At 39.4% G+C, this 22,781-nt stretch overlaps 1 protein-coding gene across 1 annotated transcript in view; it reads left to right on the forward strand.

The window, feature by feature from the left end:
- Positions 1-11,453, forward strand: part of NSL1 (NSL1 component of MIS12 kinetochore complex) — a 53,801-nt gene extending 42,348 nt beyond the window's left edge. The window contains exons 5-6 of the mRNA XM_053607451.1: positions 7,751-7,818; positions 9,821-11,453. Coding sequence (XP_053463426.1) covers positions 7,751-7,818; positions 9,821-10,099 — 347 coding nt within the window. The 3' untranslated portion in view covers positions 10,100-11,453. The remainder of the gene's footprint in view (positions 1-7,750; positions 7,819-9,820) is intronic.
- Positions 11,454-22,781: the final 11,328 nt, after the last annotated feature.

The following is a 22,781-nucleotide window of genomic DNA, read 5'->3' on the forward strand; positions in this document are numbered from 1 at the left end:
TGATTGGGAATGTATGTTAGCCTGTGCTACTATGGGAATGGATTGACAGTGGAATGAGTAGGGAAAGTTTTCATGCCATTGTGTTTTTCTTTCCTGAACTTTTTCTTTTTGAAGCCAATTTTCTCAATATAATGATCCATACCTAATAGCTTTACTTTTAATCTCAGCCATTATTTTAACAAAAAATACTATTTAATGTGTCTGTTGTTATAACTATATAAATGTTCTTCATTTTGAGTCAAGTAATTATTACTATATTTTTTTCTTGAACAGCTTCCCGCCTTTTTTGGAATGATAATTGCTTTATTTTTCTGTTGCTTTGTTTTCCATTGTGTCTAACAGAACTGTAAAGATCCTGTCAATATGGTGAGCTCTTCAGGTTAAGGATCAAATCCATTTTTAAATTCTTTTTCTTTTTCTTGGAGCTGCTCCTCTGCGACCTGTCCTTCGTATTCCACTCTGAACTAGCTGCTCTCTAGGATTGCTGCAAAGCTTTCATCCCATCTGTTCCTTTCATCATCATCTTGGGAATTTCCTTTACTTCTCTTTTGTTTTGAGCCATGTTTCCTGGTTCCTGTTTTCTTCTCTTTCTTGATTTATTCTCTTGTTTTGGTATAGCACATCCTCTACTACCCACCTCCTTGCCCCTCACTCACTAGCTCATCTAGCACCAAGTCCTCTTCTAAGGCAACTCTTACAATGCCTGTGAAGTGTTTCTTTTCCCTTTAATTCCCTGGCTGGATTGCCCCTACTCTCCTTTGTGCCTCGATGGCACCCTCTCTCATAGCCTTTCCTGTCCGTCGTAACTGTACCTACTCTGCACGTGAGGCACTGTGCTCAACATGTGGATTCTAAGGTGAAGAGAAAGTGGTTCCTGTTCCCAAGAAAGTTCTGGAAAATAAGAATGCCAGGGTTCTCACTGGGGTTAGTTCTGCCCCCTAGTGGCCCTTTGAAAAACTGTAAGTTAGTTAATTGGTTACTACAGTAATGGGAAATTGTAGCTGGCATTTTGTAGTCAGGGACCAGGGATATTAAAAGTTTCATATGTCCAGCACAACTTTAGCTTATCCCCCCAGACTCTCATATGTGAACATCTGTTTATAATTATTCAACCCTAGGACCTAGCTCCATTTTACACACAAACTCAAATTTCTCTTGGCACTTTTTATATCATCATTGCTTGTGCAACAGATAGAAAACACTTTTTTTTTGAGAATCTCACTCTGTTGCCCTGGGTCGAGTGCCATGGTGTCGTCATAACTCACATAACCTCATACTCTTGGGCTCAAGAGATCCTCTTGCCTCAGCCTCCCAAGTAGCTGGGACTATAGGCACCCACCACAATGCCCAGCGAGGTAGGGTCTCACTCTTGCTCAGTCTGGTCTCAAACTCCTGAGTTCAGGTGATCCATCTGCCTCGGCCTCCCAGAGTGCTAGGATTATAGGCGTGAGCCACTGGTCCAGGAAATCTTCTAAGCTCACGCACATAGTTGTTGTTAGGGTGTTAGAGGCCTTAGTTCCTCGCAACATGAATCTCTTACAATAAGTCAGCTTACTTCTCCCAGTGTGAATGATCTGAGAAAGAAAATAAAATGAATACCCAAGGTAGAGTTGTAGTCTTTTTTTATAACCTAACCTGGAAGTGATATGTAAGTTACTGGTCATTTAGGCCAAGTGTAGGAGAGGACCGCACAAGGCTATGCTCATGGGTGGCCATCTTGGAGGCTGGCTACTCCACATATAGATAATATTTTTTTGTTGAGGTAATGGTAAAATACATTTAAACCATTTTAAAGTGCATAATTCACTGGTAGTACATTCATAAAGTTGTGAACCCTATCTAGGCAGTTTCTTTCTTTTTTTTTTGAGACAGAATCTCAAGCTATTGCCGTGGGTAGAGTGCCATGGCATCATCATAGCTCACCGCAGCCTCCAACTCCTGGGCTCAAGTGATCCTCTTGCTTCATTTTTTTTTTTTTTTTTTTTTTTGTATTTTTAGTAGAGACAAGTTCTCTCTGTTGCTCAGGCTGGTCTTGAACTCATGAGCTCAAGCAGTCCTTGCTCAAGCAGTCCTCTCGCCTCACCCTCCCAGAGTACTAGGATTACAGGTGTGAGCCACTACGCCAGCCTAGGCAGTTTCTTAAAACAAGACGACAACAAAGTTTGTCATGTCAGTTGACTCTTCCTTTCACAAAAGATTTCTCTGTAGCACACAATGCCATTTGGTAGCATTTTACCCACAGTAGACCTTTGTTCAAAATTGGAATCAGTCTTCTAAAACACTGCTACTACCTTATCGACTAAGTTAACGTAGTAGTCTAAATCCTTTGCTGGCATTTCAACAATGTTCAAGGCATCTTTACCAAGAGTAGATTCCATCTTAAGAAACCACGTTTTTTGTTCATCCATAAGATGCAACAACTACTTTTATCATGAGATTGGAGCAACTCAGTCACATCTTCATGCTCCACTTCTAATTCTAGTTCTCTTACTGTTCCTACCAAATCTGTGGTTAACTTCCTCCCCTGAAGTTTTGAACCTCTGAAAGTCATCCATGAGGATTGGAATTCACTTCTTTCACACTCCTCTTAATGTTGATATTTTGACCCCCACTCATGCATGAATCATGAATGTTCTTAAAGGCATCTTGGATGGTGAATCTTTCCCAGAAAGTTTTCAATTTATTTTGCCCAGATCCTTCAGAGGAATCGCTATCTGTGGCAGTTATGGGCTTACAAAATGTATTTCCAAATAGTAAGATTTGAAAGTTGAAATTATTCCTTGATCTTTGAGCTGCAGAATGGATGTTGTGTTAGCAGGCATGGAAACAACGTTCAGCTCCTTGTATATCATCATTAGAGCTTCAGCGACCATGTGCATTGTCCGTGAGTAGTAATAATTTTGAAAGGAATCTTTTTTTCTTTACAGGTGGTCTAATCAATGGGATTAAAATAGTAAACTATGCTATAGACAAATGTGCTGTCATCCAGGCTTCTATTTCTAGAACACAGGCAGGGTGTATTTAGCATAATTCTTAAGGTTCTTAGGATTTTAGAAGAGTAAATGAGCATTGGCTTCAACTTACCATCAACTTATTAACCCCTAACAAGAGAGTCGGGCTGTACTTTCAAGCTTTGAAGCCAGGCATTGACTTCTCCTTTCTAGCTATGAAAGTCCTCGATGGCATCTTCTTCCAATAAAAGGCTGTTTGTCTGCCTTTTGAAAATTTGTTTAGTGTAGCTGACTTTATCAACGATCTTAGGTAGATCTTCTGAATAACTTGCTGTAGCTTCTCCATCAGCTCTTGCTGCTTCACTTTGCACTTTTATGTTATGGAGACGGCTTCTTTCCTTAAACCTCATGAACCAACTTCTCTGTCTTCAAACTTTTCTTTTGCAGTTTCCTTAACACTCAGCCTTCATAAAATTGAAGAGAGTTAGGGCCTTGCTCTGGATAAGGTTTTGGCTTAAGGGAATGTTGTGGTTGGTTTGATGTTCTGTGCAGACCATGACTGTTCCTTTCGCTTCAACACTTACAGGCCATTCTAAGGCTATTACTTGGCTGAATTTCAATATTGTTGTGTTTCCCAGCCTAGGAAGGCTGAAGGGAGTTGGAGGGGAGACAGAGATGGAGGAATGAGCAGTCCGTAGAGCAGTCAGAACACACCTTTTATCCCTCATTCTTCTGTCCTTATCGTTTAATTACCCTTTTTATTTTTTTCTGTATCACTTTTATTTATATTTTTAGTTGTTTCTTGGGGATTACAATTTGCATCTTAAATTCCTGACAGTGTAGTTTGAATTAATACCAACTTAATTTCAATAATGTACATAACCTCTGCCTCTGCTTCTATTTAGTTCTGTCCCTCCCCCTTTATGTTGTCATTGTAACAAATCTCATCTTTATACATTTAAGTGCATGTGTATAATGAATGTTGTCTGAATTATGGTGGCATTTCAAAGCAAGAGATATGTTTTCTATTGGACTCCAGTCTTACATCTTCCCATGTTATAAAATAGAGACTTATTTTGACACTACACTTTTTTTTGAGATACTTTCTCACCCTCAGTAGAGTGCTATGGCATCATAGCTCACAGCAACCACAAACTCTTGGACCCAAGTGATCCTCTTTCCTCAGCCTTCCGAGTAGCTGGGACTATAGGCTGCTGCCACAAAGCCTGGCTAGTTTTAGGGGTGGGGTCTCTCTCTTGCTCAGGCTGCTCTCAAACTCCTGAGCTCAGGTGATCCATCTGCCTTGGCCTCCCAGAGTGCTAGGATTACAGATGTGAGCCACTGTGCCTGGCCCTGGACACCGCACTTTTAATAAGGCCATCTCATTAGGAGAAATGTACTTCCTAATTTTCACCATTTCAATAGCCTATGCTTTGTCTTGGTATGTTATCTCTATCTCAGTTAAGATTTTTCCTTCTATTTATATTCAAATAAATCTAGTCTGTTATTTTTTATATATTTCTACTTTATATTCTAGTTCTACCCATGCCTTGACCTTTTTTTTGTATAGAATAGCTTCAAATGTAAATTTTCTTAAATCCAAACCTGTACCCTTTAAGTAGGTATAAGTATCAAGCGTACTTCATTATGTCTTCTGGTATGGTTGCGTCTCAGCATATTAAACATTAAATGCATGTTTTGTTATGATAAATAACATTTTTTTAATGTGTGTAGAAATATTACCTATGAATTTTTCTTTATAATAGTAATGGTATCTTTACAAAATATGTTCTTAAGTACAGGGTGGGGTGGGATCTGCTAGGGTTGAGAAGTCCCATTCTAAACCAATTAGTGAAATGATATCTTCTAGGCACTGTACTAGAACTGTTGAGGACACAGTAGGAGCATGTAGTAGAGTAGAGTCAGTTCAAGCAGGGAGTATGGGGTGTTATAGAGATTATGGTAACATGATACTATCCTGTTTAGATAAGTTTGAGCTGGTTAAGGAAAAGTTTGAGCCGATTTTGAAAAAGTAACTTACTTGTTTCTGAGTATCTGTCTTCTAAACTAAAAGTTACTTGAAGAGCAGAGACCATTTTTCCTGTAAGTACCTAGCGCTAGACCTAGCCCATGGAAAATACGTAATAAATGTTTGTTGGATAAAGGGATAACTCTCACACAGGGGTGCAAGCTTGAGGGGGAGAAGAAATAGGGACCTTATTGGTATAAGAGGACCAAAAGATGGGTCATTTATTTTCCATATCAAGGAAAAAATTTAGTAATTGTCATAACCCTTGAGTACTTTTGGGGAATCTCCTCAAATCTTAAGAAATTAGTATTTTCTTAAGCAAGGATCCTTAGACTATAGTGGAACTGTGAGATTGTATAGGAGAATGATTACATTGTTCTTTTTACTAACCTCAAACTAAAATTTAGCATTTCTTTCAATTTTGAATGTAGGTAATGGTGATAATAAGTTCAGTACCTATAACAGTTTTTTTTTGCTACCTAAAGCCACAGATATTTTTATTTTCAGTTGTTGCAGATACCCCACACTATTGCTTATACTTGTTTTTATAGCATAGTAATCATTATGTCATCAATTTTGTTTAAATTATTAATAAGGAAGCACATACATTACTTATCGCAGTTTTCTAATCATATTTTCAAATTTTATTTTAAAACATTATTCTGAAATTCTAGAATAAGCAAAACTAATGTATAATGATAGAAATCGGATGGTTGCTTATTATAGAGAAGACTGACAGAAAGAGACATGAGAACTTTCTGGGCTAATAGAAATATTTTGTGTCTTGGTATACATTTGTCAAAAACATTTGAATGCTAATCAATACAATTCACTGTGTATTAATTACACTTCAGTTTTTAAAATACATTTAAAAATATTTTGAAAAGAGGTTTAAAGGCTTCATCAAATTCCCAAAGAGATTTCTGGTGCCAAAAACAATCCGTTAAGAACCCTTTTTCTGAGGTCATCAGGTTGCCATTGCCCTACTCCTTCTTTGAGTCCCTCTTTCTCTCAGTAGGTTGTTTTTGGAATTGATTTTCTTTTGGTCTAAAGAAAGTTCTCATTTTTTTGAGATAAACCTAAGAAAAGTCAGAAAAGAAAGCAGCTATGAAATGAATTCTTTGCCTGGCTTATTGGCCAATCTTGACGTCAGTAAAGCTGTGGCCCTCTTAATATAGTTATATACTTGCTCTGACTCAAAGAAATTTCTGTTGAGAACTACTCTTCTCAAAACTAATTTGGGCTGGGCCTGGTGGCTCATGCCTGTAATCCCAACACTTTGGGAGGCCTAAGTGGGAGGATCACTTGAGGCCAGGAGTTTAAAACAAGCCTGGGCAACATACTGAGACCTGCGTCTTTACAAAAAATTTAAAAAACTTTTTGTTTTTTTTTTACCTGGACATGCTGGCACATGCTTGTAGTCTCAGCTACTTGGGATCACTTGAGCCCAGGATTCAAAGTTATAGTGAGCTATGATCCTTCCATTGCGGTCCAGCCTGGGCAAAAGACTGAGACCTTGTCTCTAATAAATATTTTTTAAATTAAAAAACCTGAGACTCCGTGCCTGTAGCTCAGAGGCTAGGGCACCAGCCACATACACGGAAGCTGGCAGGTTTGAACCCAGCTCGGGCCTGACAACAATGACAACTACAACCAAAAAATAGTCAGACGTTGTGGCAGACGCCTGTGGTCCCAGCTACTTGGGAGGCTGAGGCAAGAGAATTGCTTAAGCCCAGGAGTTTGAGGTTGCTGTGAGCTGTGATGCCACAGTACTCTACGCAGGGCAACATAGTGAGACTCTGTCTCAAAAAAAAATAAAAAGCCCTGAATATATAGATTATTTCATAATAGAATGATTTTTCTTATTTCTAGTTTTGTTTGGAATTTTAGTAAGATGTTTATCCTTCTGTATCATCTTCATGCAGTTCTGTTATGGAGTAGCCATGAACATTTATAACAAAGATTGGAAGAAAATAAAATGTATTAGGAATCAAAAAAGTATCAATCTATTGCAGATATTTTTTCCAGAAATTCCATGTAGATATGGCTTTAATGCAATGTGATTGTATGTGCTAAGTTCAAATTTGTTTTACTTTTATAAAATTCAGAATAATATAAAAATTAAGTATTAACCTATATTTATTTTAAAACGTGATGATAGTGCTCAAAAATCTTTAACATAGTAGTAGGTAATGTATAGAATGAACATTGGGCTCTCTTTTTTTCTTTTTTGAAACAGTCTCACTACGTCGCCTTCAGTAGAGTGCTATGGCACCACAGCTTACAGCAATTTCAAATTCTTGGGCTTAAGCGAGTCTCTTGCCTCAGTCTCTGGGAGGCTGGGACTAGCTGGGACTATAGGCACCCCCTGCAACACCTGGCTATTTTTTTGTTGCAGTTGTCTTTGTTGTTTAGCAGGCCTGGGCCGGGCTCGAACCTACCAGCTTCTGTGTATATGGCCAGCTCCCTACTTACTGAGCTACGGGCACCGAGCCAACATCGGGCTCTCTTTTAGGGGCACACAGTGTTACGGCTACTCAATAGACTCTTGTTTACCATCTTATGCTTATAACTTCTAGTTTTACTCCACTGTTAATAATGTTCTCACAGTCTTTTCATTTATCTAGATAAATTTTTTAGGATATTTATTTTAGTACATTGCAAGATATTCTAAAAAAAGATTAACCTAAGGTGAACAGTTGTAGCAGATTGTTGTCCAGATAGCATCTGCATACCTTTTATGATTTGCTGTGTGGTGATTTCTTTGCAGCCTTTCATAAGGAAAATTTGAAGTGCAGAGGTGAAACAATAGCTAAAGAGATCAGTGAAGCCATGAAGGTAAGAGCTACATGCTAAAAAATTATAAAATGAACAAAACGTATGGCTAGGTATTTGCTTTCAACATTCATGTATTTTAGTCTGCTGTGACAGGAATTCTCAGCCGTCTTTTAAATAGATCTTTCGTGAACTTATTAAGCAGCAGTAAGAGTTAGAATAACCACCATTTATCTGTTACCTATTTGCCAGTATTATCCCTGGTTCTTTAAAGGTTGGTTATGTTGGCTCAGCGCCTGTGGCTCAAGCGGCTAGGGCTCCAGCCACATACACCTGAGCTGGCGGGTTTGAATCCAGCCTGGACCTGCCAAACAACAATGATGGCTGCAATCAAAAAATAGCTGGGGTGTTGTGGTGGGCACCTATGGTCCCAGCTACTTGGGAGGCGGAGCCAGGAGACTCGCTTGAGCCCAGGAGTTTGAGGTTGCTGTGAGCTATGATACCATGGCACTCTAACCAGGGCAACAGCTTAAGGCTCTGTCTCAAAAAAAAAAAGGTTGGTTATGTTTTAGGGTTCTGAGTGTTAGCAGTTTATCAAACAATTTCATATAACAATACTAGCTAAAATTTAATTTTATTTTGTGAGACAAAATCTGTCACTTGCCCTGGGTATAGTGCTGTGGCATTATAGCTCACAGCAACCTTAAACTCTTGGTCTTTAGAAATCCTCTTGCCTCAGCCTTCCAAGTAGCTGGAACTTCAGGTACCTACCACCATACCTGGCTGGTTTTTCTCCTTTTTTTTTGTAGAGAGAGGGTCTCAATCTTGCTTAGGCTGGTCTCAAACTCCTGAGCTCAAGCAGTCCTCCCACCATGGCCTCCCAGACTCTGGGGATTATAGGCATGAGCCATTACGCCCAACTAATGCCAGCTAAAATTAATTGAGCACTTAGTATGGACACCATCTAACTACTTCACATGTATTATCTCGCTCCTTCTGCTAATTCTGTGGGATAGGTACCATTATTTCCTTACTGTATAGATGAGGAAGCTGAAGCAGAGAGAGAATAAGTAGGTTGCTCAAGTAAGTAACTGAGCCAGGATTTAAACCTGGGGATGTCTGGCTCCAGAATCTATACTCTTTACCACTATCTTATACTACATCTCCACCTTGGGAGTTTTAATATTATTATAGTTGAATTATTTATAGTATTGACATTTACTTAACCCAAACTGGAAAACATTCAGATTTCTAGTATGTGAAAGTTATTTTTAAACTTTCAGAATCTCCCCTATGCTGATGTTAATTTTATTTATTTATTTATTTATTTTTGCAGTTTTTGGCCAGGGCTGGGTTTGAACCCGCCACCTCCGGCATATGGGGCTGGCGCCCTATTCCTTTGAGCCACGGGTGCCGCCCATGATGTTAATTTTCTGTTAACATTCATTAGTGGTTTTGATTGATTCTGTGGTTTTCTGGTGCTTGTCCTTTTCTCTCAGCGTTTTTTTGATCAGGAGTTGGAAACTATGCCAAACTAAAATTCAGCCCACACCTTGTGTTCGTAAGTAAAGTTTTACTGGAACACAGCCATTACATTCATTCATATTTATTATAACAGCAGACTTGAGTTTTTGTGACAGGGAATATAAGACCGCTCAGAGCCTAAAAATATTTACCCTCTGGCTCTTTATAGGAAAGATATACTGATCCTTGCTCATGGTTATTAAAATTTCTAAAATATTCATTCTAAAAATATAGACTTTCAGACTTCAAATCCTTAGCTCTGAAATTCTCCTGTTCTGCCAAAATTTTATTTTAATGCCAGGCATTGTAGGAACAGAATATGGCTGTTAATACTAGCTTTTAATTAAAATTCATCAGCTTAAACTAGTATTTTGAAGGTAAAATCAAAAGCCTGTGACCCCAAAATATTAGGTCTAGAATAAAACGTGATCTGAAGAATTAAAATTTAGGATCTAGACTCTTGTGTCCATATCCGTGTGTTTGTGTTTCAACCTGAGATTAATGTTGACCGTTATTGTCTGTTTGTTTTTTTTTTTTTAAGTCCTTGCCTGCTTTAATTGAACAAGGAGATGGATTTTCTCAAGTTTTAAAGATGCAGCCTATTATCCAGCTCCAGAGGATCCACCAAGAAGTCTTTTCCAGTTGTTACAGAAAACCAGACGCTAAACGTGAGAGCTTTATAGCACAAATAGAAACCACACCGACAGAGACCACTCCCAGGAAAACCTCTAACGTGGTATTGAAAAGGAAACAAACTAAAGACTGCCCTGAAAGAAAACGGTATCCATTGCGGCCAAGGAGAATTAATCTTGATACATAAGTTCTTTGTGTTTATTTTAGAAGTTGAGAATAGGCATTATCAACATTTAGATGACAGCCTAATACCTAGACAAGACTTCCGTTCAATAAATAACTCTTCTACTGGTTATTGATTTATGCAAATATAGTAGCTTTGTGCTGGAATATGATATAATACTGTATTTCTTTCCTCATCATTTCATCAATGAAAAACATTTTTTTTTAAGTAGTGGCACAAAGCCCATCATAGGCATTAAAAATGCAAACTTTTACCATCCTTAAACACTTGGCTTCCTTGTAGCTTTTGTGGAATTTCATGAATAACATATTCTTTTGGGCTTCCCTAGTATATAATCTTTCTTTAAAAGAAAAAAAAAAAAAAAAACAGAGCTGTGTAATGATTCTTCATTTATATACTAGAAAGAAATCATCATCAGTTCTGTACCACAGTAGATGCAGTATTTTTTTAGATACAGTTTGATTTATCAAATTAATATGCACTACCTGGGAGGCTGAAGCAAGAGAATCACTTAAGCCCAGGAGTTTGAGCTTGCTGTGAACTGTGATGCTACAGCACTCTACTGAGGGCGACATAGTGAAACTTTGTCTTAAATAATAATAATAATACTAATGTGCAGATGTTAAGACTGCACTTTTGACTTTGTTACTGTGTGTTTAATTTGGATTTGAGAGATTATATATTTTTTGTTTCATTTTGTAAGACAAGAAGATATTATTTGGAATTACTCTTAGAAATAAAAATTATCATATAGCCAAGGTTTTCTTTCCAGTTTTGTTTTTCATAGACCTTTTAACATAAGTTGTCTTGGAGCTAATAGTTTTGTCTTAGGATTTCTCATTTATTTCTTTATAGATCATTCCAGTACAAAATATAAATCAGATTAATGCATTGGAAAATTGTCATTGTGAAACAGATGCAATCATACTATATACTCTTTTACATTTGATGATATTTATATATCAGGTCTATAATCATTGGTAGGAGTCTGAGGAAGCTATATTGCTTTTATTGCTAAACATTTAACAACAGTTTCTTACAGCTCTTGTTATGTCTCTTACTCATATTATGCAATGTACGTAGGGCCATCTACCTTACCACGTGTTTGCCTTTTTGAGGACTATAATACGTCCATCTATTTTCCAAGGAATTTATTAATCATGAATTTAGTAATACATGAAAAATCTGTACTTTTGCTCATTATGTCTTAATAATCATAAAATCTGGATTTGACAGAAGGTCTGTCTCTTTCTACGTGAAGAAAACAGAAAACTACTTTTTTGCATTTTTTGCTTTTAGGTTACAATTTGAGATCTGTATATTTGTATATAATAAATAATAAAATAATGTACAAAGACTGAAATCCTGATCCTGTGTGTTGTTCAGAGTTGTGCTAGGCATTCTTTTTTTTTTTTCCTCCTTTTTTTTTATTGTTAAATCATAGCTGTGTACATTAGTGCAATCCAGGGGTACAATGTGCGGGTTTCATATACAATCTGAAATATTCTCATCAAACTGTTCAACGTAGCCTTCATGGCATTTTCTTAGTAACTGTATGTAGGCATTTGTATTCTGCATTTAGTAAGTTTCGCCTGTACCCATTCTAAGATGCACCCTAGATGTGGCCCCACCCATTACCCTCCCTCCACCAAAACCTCCCACCTCCCTTCCCCATCCTTGGCCCTTTCCCCATAGTCTTGTGCTATAGTTGGGTTATAGCCTTCATATGAAAGCTATAATTTAGCTTCATAGCAGAGCTGAGTACATAGGATACTTTTTCTTCCACTCCTGAGATACTTTGCTAAGAAGAATATGTTCCAGCTCCATCCATGTAAACATGAAAGAGGTAAAGTCTCCATCTTTCTTTAAGGCTGCATAATATTCCATGGTATACATGTACCACAATTTGCTAGTCCATTCGTGGGTCGATGGACACTTGGGCTTCTTTCATGACTTAGCAATTATGAATTGGGCTGCAATAAACATTCTGGTACAGATGTCTTTGTTATATTGTGACTTTTGGTCTTTGGGGTATAAACCTAGTAAAGGAATTATAGGATCAAATGGCAGGTCTATCTTTAGATCTCTAAGTATTCTCCAAACATCCTTCCAGAAGGAACGTATTAGTGTACATTCCCACCAGCAGTGTAGAAGTGTGCCCTTTTTTCCACATCCACGCCAACATCTCTGGTTTTGGGATTTTGTTATGTGGGCTACTCTTAATGGGGTTAGGTGGTATCTCAAAGTAGTTTTGATTTGCATTTCTTTGATGATCAAGGATGATGAGCTTTTTTTCATGTGTTTGTAGATTGTGCGTCTGTCTTCTTTAGAGAAGTTTCTCTTCATGTCCCTTTTGGGATCACGTGTTCTTTTCTTGCTAATACGTTTGAGTTCTCTGTGGATTCTGTTATTAGACCTTTATTGGAGGTATGACCTGCAAATATTTTCTCCCATTCTGAGGGTTGTCTGCTTGCTTTACTTACTATGTTCTTGGCTGTGCAGAAGCTTTTTAGTTTGATCAGGTCCCAGTAGTGTATTTTTAACACTGCTTCAATTGCCTGGGGGGTCCTCCTCATAAAATATTCACCCAGGCCAATTCCTTCAAGAGTTTTCCCTGCACTTTCTTCAAGTATTTTTATAGTTTCATGTCTTAAGTTTAAATCTTTTATCCAGTGAGGGTCTATCTTACTTAATGGTGAAAAGTGTGGGTCCAGTTTCAATCTTCTACAGGTTGCCAGCCAGTTTACCCAGAACCATTTGTTAAATAGAGAATCTTTTCCCCACTGAATGTTTTTAATTGGCATGTCAAAGATCAAATAATGGTAAGTAGCTGGATTCATTTCTTGATTCTCTATTCTGTTCCAGACATCTACTTCTCTGCTTTTATGCCAGTACCATGCTGTTTTGATCACTATCAATTTATAGTACAGTCTCCGGTCTGGTAGTGTGATTCCTCCTGCTTTGTTTTTATTGCTGAGTAATGTTTTGGCTATTTGAGGTTTTTTCTGATTCCATATTAAACAAAGTATTATTTTGTCAAGTTCTTTAAAATATGACAATGGAGTTTTAATAGGAATTGCATTAAAATTGTATATTGCTTTGGGTAGTATGTACATTTTAACAATGTTGATTCTTCCCAGCCATAAGCGTGGTATGTTTTTCCATCTGTTAACATCTTCAGCTATTTCTTTTCTTAAGGTTTCATAGTTCTCTTTGTAGAGATCTTTCACGTCCTTTGTTAGGTATACTCCCAAATATTTCATCTTCTTTGGCACTACTGTGAAAGGAATAGAGTCTTTGACGGTTTTTTCGGCTTGGTTATTGTTGGTATATATAAAGGCTACGGATTTATGAGGGTTGATTTTGTAGCCTGAGACATTGCTGTATTCCTTGATCACTTCTAAAAGTTTTGTAGTGGAATCCCTAGTGTTTTCCAGATATACGATCATATCATCTGCGAAGAGTGAAAGTTTGATCTCTTCTGACCCTATGTGGATACCCTTGATCGCCTTTTCTTCCCTAATTGCAATGGCTAAAACTTCCATTACAATGTTAAAGAGCAATGGAGACAATGGGCAACCTTGCCTGGTTCCTGATCTAAGTGGAAATGATTTCAATTTAACTCCATTCAATACAGTATTGGCTGTGGGTTTGCTGTAGATGACCTCTATCAGTTTAAGAAATGTCCCTTCTATACCAATTTTCTTTAAGTGTTTTCATCATGAAGGGATGCTGGATATTATCGAAAGCTTTTTCTGCATCAATTGAAAGAATCATGTGGTCCTTATTTTTTAGTTTGTTTATGTGCTGAATTACATTTATAGATTTACGTATATTGGACCAGCCTTGAGAGCCTGGGATAAATCCCACTTGGTCATGGTGTATAATTTTTTTGATGTGTTGTTGGATTCTGTTTGTTAGGATCTTATTGAGAATTTTGGCATCAATATTCATGATATTGGTCTATAATTTTCTTTTCTTGTAAGTTCCATGGTTTGGGGATCAAGGTGATGTTTGCTTCGTAGAATGTGTTGGGTAATATTCCTTCTTTTTCTATATTTTGGAAGAGGTTTAGGAATATAGGTACTAGTTCTTCTTTAAAAGTTTGGTAGAATTCTGACGTAAAGCCATCTGGTCCTGGGCTTTTCTTTTTAGGGAGATTTTGTATAGTTGATGCTATTTCAGAACTTGATATAGGCCTGTTCAATATTTCCACTTTGTTCTGGCTAAGTCCTGGTAGGTGGTGTACTTCCAGGCATTGATCGATTTCTTTCAGATTTTCATATTTCTGAGAATAGAGTTTCTTGTATTCGTTAAGGATTTTTTGAATTTCTGAGGGGTCTGTTGTTATTTCATCGTTACCATTTCTGATTGATGAAATTAGAGATTTTACTCTTTTTTTCCTGGTTAGGTTGGCCAAAGGTTTATCTATTTTATTGATCTTTTTAAAAAACCAACTTTTGGATTTATTGATCTGTTGTATAATTCTTTTGTTTTCAATTTCATTTAATTCTGCTCTGATTTTGGTTATTTCTTTTCTTCTGCTGGGTTTGGGGTTGGAGTGTTCTTTCTTCTCCAGTTGCTTGAGATGTCCCATTAAGTTATTAACTTCCTCTCTTTCCGTTTTCCTTGAGGAAGGCTTGCAGTGCTATAAATTTCCCTCGTAGGACTGCCTTTGCAGTATCCCAGAGGTTCTGAGAATTCATGTCTTGATTGTTGTTTTGTTCCAAAAATTTGGTGATTTCCTTCTTAATCTCGTTGTAACCCATGTATCCTTCAGCATAAGGTTGTTTAGCTTCCATATTTTTGTATGGGTATGCAGGTTCCTGTTATTATTGAGTTCAGCTTTTAATTGCATGATGGTCTGAGAAGATGCAAGGAATAATTTCTATTTTTTTAAATGTGCTGAGGATAGATTTGTGGCCTAGGATGTGGTCGATTTTGGAGTATGTTCCGTGGGCTGATGAGAAGAATGTGTGTTTAGTTTTGTTGGGATGAAATGTTCTGTAGATGTCTGTTAAGTCCAGGTGTTAAATGGTTAAGTTTAAATCTAAAATTTCTTTGCTTAGCTTCTTTTTGGAGGATCTATCCCGCACTGCTAAAGAGGTGTTAAAATCTCCAACTACTATGTAACTGGGGGAAATCAAGTTACTCATGTCTGTTAGAGTTTCTCTTATAAATTGAGGTGCGTTCTGGTTGGGTGCATAAATATTAATAATTGAGATCTCGTCATATTGAGTATTACCTTTAACAAATATGAAGTGTCCATTCTTATCCTTCCTTATTTCGGTTGGGTTAAAGCCTGTTGTGTCTGCAAATAGGATAGCAACTCCTGCTTTTTTCTGCTTTCCATTTGACTGGAGTATAGATGACCATCCCTTCACCTTGAGTCTGTATTTGTCTTTTAATGTAAGATGAGATTCTTGTATGCAGCAGATATCTGGCTTGAGTTTTTGTATCCAGTCAGCCAACCTGTGCCTCTTTAGAGGACAATTTAAACCATTCACATTAATTGAGAATATTGATAAGCCTTTCGAGAGTCCAGTGGATATTTTTAATCCTTTTGCGACTGTGGAAGTTGGAATTTGATCAGAATTTTCTGGGTGGGTTTACTTTTGTGGTGGAGGATTATGCTGGTCTTTATGAAGGATAGGTCCGAGAATATCCTGGAGAACTGGTTTAGTTATGGCAAATTTCTTCAACATGTGAATGTCATTGAAGTATTTAATTTCTTCATCATAAATGAAACTCAGTTCAGCTGGGTACAGGATCCTGGGTTGAAAGTTATTTTGTTTTAGGAGATTAAAAGTTGATGACCATCCTCTTCTAGCTTGAAAGGTTTTAGCGGAGAGATCTGCAGTTATTCTAATATTCTTCCCCTTGTAGATGATGCTTTTCTTTTGTCTGGCTGCTTTCAGAATTTTCTCCTTCATATTAACTTCAGTGAAATTGATTATGATGTTTCTGGGGGATGTCTTGTTTGGGTTGAGTCATGCTGGATTTCTGAAATTGTCTGCTATCTGAATTTTAGAATCTCTTGGCATGTCTGGAAAGTTCTCCTTTATAATTTCATGGAGAGGAGACTTTGTGCCTTGTGAAGTCACTTCATCGCGTTTGGGGATCCCTATAAAATGAATATTGGTTTTCTTCGAATTGTCCCAGAGCTCTCTGAGAGAGTGATCTGTTGTTGCTCTTCATTTCTCTTCTTCTTTGAGATTTTGGGAGCCTTCAAAAGCTTTGTCTTCAAAGTCAGAAATCCTTTCGTCTGCTTGCTCCATTCTGTTGCTGAGGGATTCTACTGCGTTTCTCAGATCTTTGAGGGCTGTAAGTTCTTGTCTCAATGTGTCAATATCTTTTGTCATTTGGTCTTTAAATTCGTTGAATTCTTGACATATCTTTTGGGTTACTGCTTGGAATTCTAATTCAATCTTATCTGCTATCCAGATTCTGAATTTGATTTCTGACATCTCAGCTATTTGTTTGTGCAAGGGATGTTGTGCTGTGTCTGCCCCATTGATCCTTGGGGGAGTTGGTCTACTCTGATTATTCATATTGCCAGAGTTTTTCTTTTGATTTCGCTTCATGATTGTTTTTCACTGTTGCCTCTGGCTGTCCTCAGAGTTGGGGAGGTGTCTCTCCAAGATTAGACCCCAGCGGGATCACTCTATTCTTGCTGGATCTTTGTAGGAGTGACCCTGTGTAGTTCCTCTGCGGCTGCCCCAGCTAGGGAGTTCTGGTTGTGGAAGCAGTTCCGGAGTGTGACACACACGGATCCAGCAATGGTGTGGGAGGTGGTGCTCACGGTTCTGGGAGTGCCTAGTGCCCAGTGTGTGTGGCACAGAGAGCCCAAGGCTCCAGTAGTCTCTGGCCAGGAGAAGGGCTCTCCACAGAGGCAGGGAGGGCTCCGGGGGGCACACGGCTACCACAGTGCCTGGCCAGACGAGCGGGCTGGTGTGGAGGCAGGGAGAGTATAGGAGGTAGGACGTGGGGTTGTGCAGTTCCCACAGTTCTTGTTCAGAGCATGCAGAGGCCCGGCGGGTACAGCTCTTATGGAGGTCCGGCCGTGCCAAGCCCAGGAGTTTGAGGTTGCTATGAGCTGTGATGCCATGGCACTCTACCCAGGGCAATAGCCTGAGGCTCCAGTGTGCCAAAACTGGTCTCACTCTGCTCTGAGGGTTAAGGCTGTAAGGCAGCTCAGTCACTAGGTTACTAGCTCCCGCCCGATCCTTGCTTTGTGACCCTGAGCACGGAGCTTGCCAGGGCAGTTCTCTTACCATGGCTCTCTGCGGCCCAGAGCCGAATACTATTAGCTCCGTCTGGCTCAGCAGCTCAGTCTGGGGCCCTAGACAATGCCCAAAGTTCTCTGCACTCCTGCTCAAGCTCTCCCCAAGGCAGTTCAACTGAGCACCAAGTCTAAAAACACTGAAACAGTTCACAAGTAAGGCCTTTCCAGTTTGCAGTCTCACTGCTGCTTGTACTTAACGGTTGCCGGCGGGATTAGGTCAGTCAAACACACGCAACCACTTGCCAGTTTTCCACTGTTTTTATCCTCCTCTTGGGGTCCAGAAGTCCCTTGCTGTCTCCCTATCCTCAAAGGGATGATTATAGTCAGATCCCACCAGCCAGAGATGCCTGGAGTCTTATCTCCCCAGACTCACCATGCCCAGTTGTAGGGAAGCTATTACTCGACCGCTATCTTGCTCCACCCAAGCCAGTTCTGAGTCTTAAGAAATGAATCGCCTGGTGACAAGCGATGTTTATCTCCCACTATCTGTTTCTGGCCAGACCTAGCATTCTCTTCCCGTCTTTTATTAGCCCTATGATCTTAGGCAAATAACTTAGCTAGCTTCTATGACCCCAATTTTTAATAATATTAAAATTCCATGTTTCACTTCAGAAGTCCCAAACAAGAATTTTAAATTCTATTACTTTTTTTTTTTTTAACCTTTTTTTTTTTTGAGACAGAACTTCAGGCTGTCACCCTGGGTAGAGTGCCATAGCGTCACAGCTCACAGCAACCTCCAGCTCCTGGGCTTAGGCAATTCTCTTGCTTCAGCCTCCCTAGTAGCTGGGACCACAGACGTCCGCCACAATGCCTGGCTATTTTTGTTGTTGTTGCAGTCTGGCTGGGGCCGGGTTCAAACCCACCACCCTTGCTATATGGGGCCAGCGCCCTACTCACAGAGCCACAGGTGCCACTCACAAAAAATTCTTTTTAAATTATGAAAATTTCAGACACAAAGTAGAAAGACTGCATCCATCACACCAATTCAACATTATCAAGATTTTTGCCACATTTGCTTAATCTATTCCTGTTCTTTTTTCTTTGCTGAAATATTTCAGAGTAAATCCATGAAGTCATGTCATTTAATTTTTTTTTTTTTAATATATATAATTTTTATTTTGTAGTTTTGGCCCGGGGCTGGGCTTGAACCTGCCACCCCCGGTATATGGGGCCGGCACCCTATCTCTTGATCCACAGGCACCACCCATGTCATTTAATTTTATGTATCTCAATATAGAGCTTTTAAAAGGGGGTGGGGCATTTTCTTATACTACATATAATCAAAATGTAATCATCTTACATAATGTAATAGAGGCTTGGCACCTGTGGCTCAAGTGGCTAAGGTGCCAGCCACATACACCTGAGCTGGCGAGTTCCAATCCAGCCTGGGCCCGCCAAACAACAATGACAGCTACAACCAAAAAATATCTGGGCGTTGTGGTGGGCGCCTGTAGTCCCAGCTACTTGGGAGGCGGAGACAGGAGAATCGCTTGAGCCTAGGAGTTGGAGGTTGCTGTGAGCTGTCTCTACCAAGGGCAATAAAGTGAGACTCTGTCTCTAAAAAAAAAGAAAAAAAATTTTTTTATTATATTTTAAAGCCCCCAGACAGCTCAGACTTGAAGTCCTCTTGAGAACCCAAAGTTTCACTCTACAGTTAGAGCAGAGTTTAAAAGAAATATCATGGGAAAAGACAATATATTAGCATTATTAACAAAGATATACATGACTGGTATCAATAATAATATTGAATAAGTATACATTGTAAGAGGAGAAGTTGCATTTCTGCCTAAGCCAAGAACTAGTATACAAAGAGGATTAAAAGTGAGTAGTTTTAGGGAATGTTGAAGGAAAAAAATGAAAATCAAATCTCTATGGTAAAAAGAAGTATAGGCTGGATAGGTACTTAAAATTCTCTTTTGGAAAAAAACAAGAAGGTCAAATCTAGTATCAGGAAAGAAAACACTGTCAGATAACTGTTTTCTGAAATTAGTGCAAGAAAATAATGTGTCTTTCAAACTTCAGCCATTAGAACTGTCTTAGCTTGGGCTGCTGTAATAAAATATCACAGACTAGTTGGCTTTGTTTCTTTATAAACAGACATTTTTATTTATAAACAGACATTTATTTCTCATTAGTGACCTCTCTTATAAGGACACTAATCCTAGCAGATCAGGACCCCTCTCCAACATACTCTCATGACTTCATTTAACCTTAATTACCTCCTTAAAGGGTTTATCTCCAAATATAGCTATACTAGGGGTTAGGGCTTAAATGTATGATTTCAGAGGGGACACAAACATTCAGTGCCATTGCATTCTACTCCTGGGCTCTAAAGTCATGCCATTCTGCCATGCAAAATACATTTATTTCATCCTGACAGCCCCTAACTTAACTCATTTTAGTAGCAACTCTGATGTCTAAAGTGCAAAGTCTCATCTAAAATATCTAAATGAGATCTGAGTGAAACTCGGGGTAGGAGTTATTCTAAGGCAAATACCTCTCCAGCTATGAAATCTGGCAAGGGTGGAGAACCTGTGGCCTTCTGATTTCAAGATCAGTACTTTTTTTAACACCAAAGGAGACAAGAAAAGCTTCATCTTTCTTTGTCACATACACACACCTTTTTTTTTTTGAAATAGTCTCATTTTGTTGCCCTCTGTAGAAGGCCATGGTGTCATAGCTCCTAGCAACCTCAAACTCTTGGGTTAAAGCGATCCTCTTGCCTCAGACTCCTGAGTAGCTAGATGTACAGGTGCCCACCACAACACCCAGCTATTTTTAGAGATAGGATCTTGCCTTGGCTCAGGCTGGTCTTGAACTCCTGAGTTGAAGAGATCCACCTGCCTCGGCCTCCCAGAGTGCTAGAATTGTAGACATGAGCCACCACGCCTGGCAGTCGCACCCCTTTTAATAAAGGGATTTGTTCTGTAAAATTTTGATTCAGTCAAAAGACTGCACTCAAGTCAGAAGTCCTCAAACTTTTTAAACAGGGGGCCAGTTCACTGTCCCTCAGACCATTGGAGGGCCAGACTATAGTTTAAAAAAAAAAAAAAAAAACTATGAACAAATTCCTATACACACTGCACATATCTTACTTTGAAGTTTAAAAAAAAAAAAAAAACGGGAACAAATACAATCACACTGCCTCATGTGGCCTGCAGGCCATAGTTTGAGGACCCCTGAGAGGGCACATGCAGGCCTGGGGCCACAGATTCCCCACCACCACCATTCCCATTCCAAAAGGTAAAAATTGGAACTAAGAAAGAGGTAATGGGCACTAAGCAAGTCTAAAACCTAGCAAGGCAAATTCCATTAGATCATAAGGCTCAAGAATAATTTCTTTGGTTCAGTTCTTTGCCCTCCATGCCCATTGCGGCAGCAGGGCCATCCCACATTTCTGTGGGGTGCCCTTGTTCCTTCAGCTTGGGTGAGGGGCCGTCCCACTCATGCAGCTCTGCTATGGCTGCCTGACTGGCTGAAACTGAGGAGAAAGCAGCCTTGCCCCCTGGACCTGTGGTGGGAGTGATAGCCCTGATAATCTCTGAGTTGCCTTCAGGGTCATCTTCCCCTTTTTTGAAGCATAAAGCATATTTACAGCCAAATAGCTCTGTGGTCCCATCCTGTACCCTTTGGCCCAAACCGGTGGTGTCTACTGCTTTGGTTCCAGCTGACCATGTTTCTGTTGGCATAATCCCATCTGTTTCTGCCTTCTGCTAAGATGGCTCATTATATCTGTGGTTCATATCCATAGTAGTCTCCTTCTTGAATAGTTGTTCAGCCATACCCCTAGTGTTCTCATAGAACAAGTTGCTTTAGTTTTTACAAGGATAAGCTGAGAATTTTAGAGAGTCAATATATGAACTTTGGGCAAACATTTACTCCAGAGCGCAAGCCCACAGAAATCTTATCCTAGGCCTCTTTCCCTGGGCCTTTACAGCTTGAGCTAGGTAGAGAACAAAGTCAATAAAATCAATAATTTGCTTCTAAAAAGTACAATTTCATCTTAGAAAATGTACTTAGTTCTAAGACTAGGTTTATTTGACTTGGCTTTTCCCTGTTCACCTTCATTCATTTATTCATCTATTCAACAAATATATGTTGGGCATCAGTTAAGATCAAGAGTTAGAGCATAGCCTCTGAGCCAGATCATTTGGATTCAGATTTCAGCTCTACTGTTATTAGTTGAAATGGCATTAAATGGCATTGGGCAAGTTACTTCACGCTCTGTGCTGCTGTTTTCTCACTTGCAAAGTGGTGATAATGATAATACCTACCTTGGGACCTTGGGATTCTTTTTTTTTTTTTTATTTAGAGACAGAGTTTCAGTTTGTTGCCCTCGGTAGAGTGCCATGGCATCACAGCTCATAGCAACCTCCAGCTCCTAGGCTTAGGTGGATTCTCTTGCCTCAGCCTCCTGAGAAGCTGGGACTACAAGCGCCTGTCACAATGCCCAGCTATATTTTTTGTTGTTGCAGTTTGGCAGGGGCCGTGTTTGAACTCACCTCCCTCCGTATATGGAGCCGGAGCCGTAGGCACCATTCCCTCCCCGCCCCCCGTACCTTGGGATTCTTATGGGAAGTAAATGAGTTCACAATATAAAGTCCTTAGACTAATACTTGGCATGTAGTGAGTTATTCTGTGAACCTAATATTATTGCTTGTTTTTGTTTTTATTTTTCTGGGTGTTAAATGATCCTTTATTGAAACATTTTCCTTTGTACTTTTTAACTAGCTGGGCATCATGGCACCACTATTGATGTCATCTTTGATGTTGTGAGGGTGGTGGCCATCAACATTGCAGCCCACCGACTGGGCCGTCCCCAAGGATCTCTTTAATGGTTCCAGAGAGTTCTCTGGCTAGAGATCGATGCCACATCTGGCTGGCTATGTTGACAATCTCATGGCTATGTTGACAATCTCATAGAAAGTGATATTTCTGTTGTGTTTAATGTTTCTCTGTTTCTGCCTCTCGGTGGTTCCTTGAGGCCTTTGATGATGAGGGCAGAGGCTGAAGGTGCCACTTCAGTCTGGTCCTGTCCGTTCTGGATAGTCAGTTTCACCGTAATCCTCAGACCCTTCCAGTCACCAGTTGCCTTGGCGATGTCATCACCAACCTTTTTTGGAGACAAACCCAGGGGTCGATCTTGGGGGCCTGGGCAGACGTGGCACCGACTTTGCCACTAGGGCACCTCAGGTACACGACACAGTGTGAGGAGACTTTACCAAGGCAGGTTGTTGTGAGAGAACGTAGTGCACTGGAGGACTTTCGGGTCAGCCTGTGGGTCTTATCTGAAGAGACTTGCTAGGGGTGAACTGCAGGGGTGGGCAAGGTCAGCTCTCAAGAACTTACTGCTTAGTGTTGCTGATGAGGAGCCTGAGATGGAATGTGGGGGGTGAAATC

The sequence above is a fragment of the Nycticebus coucang genome, chromosome 10 (assembly GCF_027406575.1).
Source record: "Nycticebus coucang isolate mNycCou1 chromosome 10, mNycCou1.pri, whole genome shotgun sequence".
NCBI classification, from domain to species: domain Eukaryota; kingdom Metazoa; phylum Chordata; class Mammalia; order Primates; family Lorisidae; genus Nycticebus; species Nycticebus coucang.